The sequence below is a fragment of the Camelina sativa genome, chromosome 17, assembly GCF_000633955.1.
Source record: "Camelina sativa cultivar DH55 chromosome 17, Cs, whole genome shotgun sequence".
In the NCBI taxonomy this organism is placed as follows: Eukaryota; Viridiplantae; Streptophyta; class Magnoliopsida; order Brassicales; family Brassicaceae; genus Camelina; species Camelina sativa.
Genome location: NC_025701.1, coordinates 10,439,348 through 10,441,052, shown reverse-complemented (window position 1 = coordinate 10,441,052; position 1,705 = coordinate 10,439,348). Strand labels below are relative to the sequence as shown.

Here is a 1,705-nt window from a genome sequence, read left to right as displayed (position 1 = left end):
GGAGAGGATGTCATTTGATGACATAACTATTGAAGTCTCATTTGATGATAGAACCATTGATGACATCCGGTGTACACCGCCATGTAAGTTTGCGGTTGAGTCTTTGCCAAGGAAAGTATACGAGAACAAGACATCCAGCTCCGACATGTGCACAATATGTTTTGATCCATTTAAAATGGGAGAAAGAATCGTGACCTTACCGTGTGGACACGAGTTTGACGATGGCTGTCTCCTCGAGTGTTAGGTGACACGAGCCTTAGAATTTGGTTCATCGTTTAAGAGTTTTAAAAGCAGAGTTTTTTAATAAATTTGATTTTTTTTTTTTTTTAATTATGTTTTGCGTTCGTTTCTATCTCTTATTCTTAAAACATCTTTTTCTTATAATTCTGAAAACAAAAATCACTTCGAACAGTATAACACTTATACGAAAAACCATCCTTCAAGAATCGTAGTACATTTTGTGGAGCCATTTTTGACAGAAAAAAAAAAATGAAAAATAAATTAACAACCACACACACATGGAACCAAATTCTGTAATGAAGATCATTTGTTTTCTATGTCTATGCCAATCATTTTGTACTGAAGGAACGAACTTCTCAAAGCTTGTTTGAAGCTACAGAAGCTGTTGCATGGAGCATCATCAACCAATGCCATTATCATGAAGGATATAAATTCTCTATGATCCAATTTACTTGCAGCTACAAAATGGTGCACATGCAGCGATTCTTAATCGGTGGATCATTCTGCAGCTTTTCTGAAAAACAAAAAACAAAAACAGAAAGATTTCAGAAAATGAGATGATATGACAATGATCTCTCAAATAAGAGTAATTAGCAGCAAAACCTATAGGAGGAAACATAGCGATAGGAATCCGAAAACCATAACTGCAAGCGACTACAGACTCAGGGGAAACATATTGTGTGGTATGGATAAAATTACCGCTCTTTTTGTCTAGCGAAGGAGGGCGAAGAACAACATGCATAGTGATGATCATTCCAGGAAGTTCCCCAACCGGAAGCCTGGATTCCGCAAGTGTCCTATTGTTCTCCAGTATTTTCCCGGCATTGATGAGCTTCACATCATTTACACTTTTTGGAGTATTTTCTTTGTCTGTCAAAATAGTGAAAACACTTGAATATGCAGCAGTTCCAACACAAACCTTAAGTAGTAGTAATACCACAGCACAGAAGATAGCAAAATGCAACAACATATCCCAAATAAGGCCAAAAACACACACAAAAATCCATGAATGAAAATACAACGTGAGGTGAGACATTCATTTATTAGCCAAAAAAATCAGTTGCTAGAGTAGCTTTACACAACACCTAAACCTTTCACCTTTTATCTTTAAAATTCTCATTACTTTACAAAGTTCAATACCTATACTAGCCTAATCATTATACATAAGACAACAGCAGAGAAAGAAAAAAAAAAAAAACAAGAATCAAGAAGATAAACTGTATACAATAAAACCCCAATGGAAAAGGTAGAAACTTTAAACCAAGTAACCATCAAACAAATCAAATCAGTATACATCAGAGAAACTAATGAGACTGAAACATAAAAAACGTGAAGATGATGATAATAATACCTTTAGGCCATAGAGAAATGATCTTCTCTTTAAGAGAAGAAACAGTCATAGATTGATCAAACTTGCTCGGACCTATATCAGTACCATCTGCCAGTCTAAACTTGATTTCTACCC

General features: G+C 35.3%; 1 protein-coding gene across 1 annotated transcript in view; it reads right to left on the bottom strand.

Moving 5' to 3' along the window:
• LOC104759350 (membrane-anchored ubiquitin-fold protein 6-like) overlaps positions 402-1,705 on the bottom strand; it is a 3,823-nt gene continuing 2,519 nt past the window's right edge. The window contains exons 2-4 of the mRNA XM_010482291.2: positions 1,592-1,699; positions 940-1,110; positions 402-754 (exon numbers count right to left, since the gene is read on the bottom strand). Of these exons, the coding sequence (XP_010480593.1) occupies positions 699-754; positions 940-1,110; positions 1,592-1,699 (335 nt within the window). The 3' untranslated portion in view covers positions 402-698. The remainder of the gene's footprint in view (positions 755-939; positions 1,111-1,591; positions 1,700-1,705) is intronic.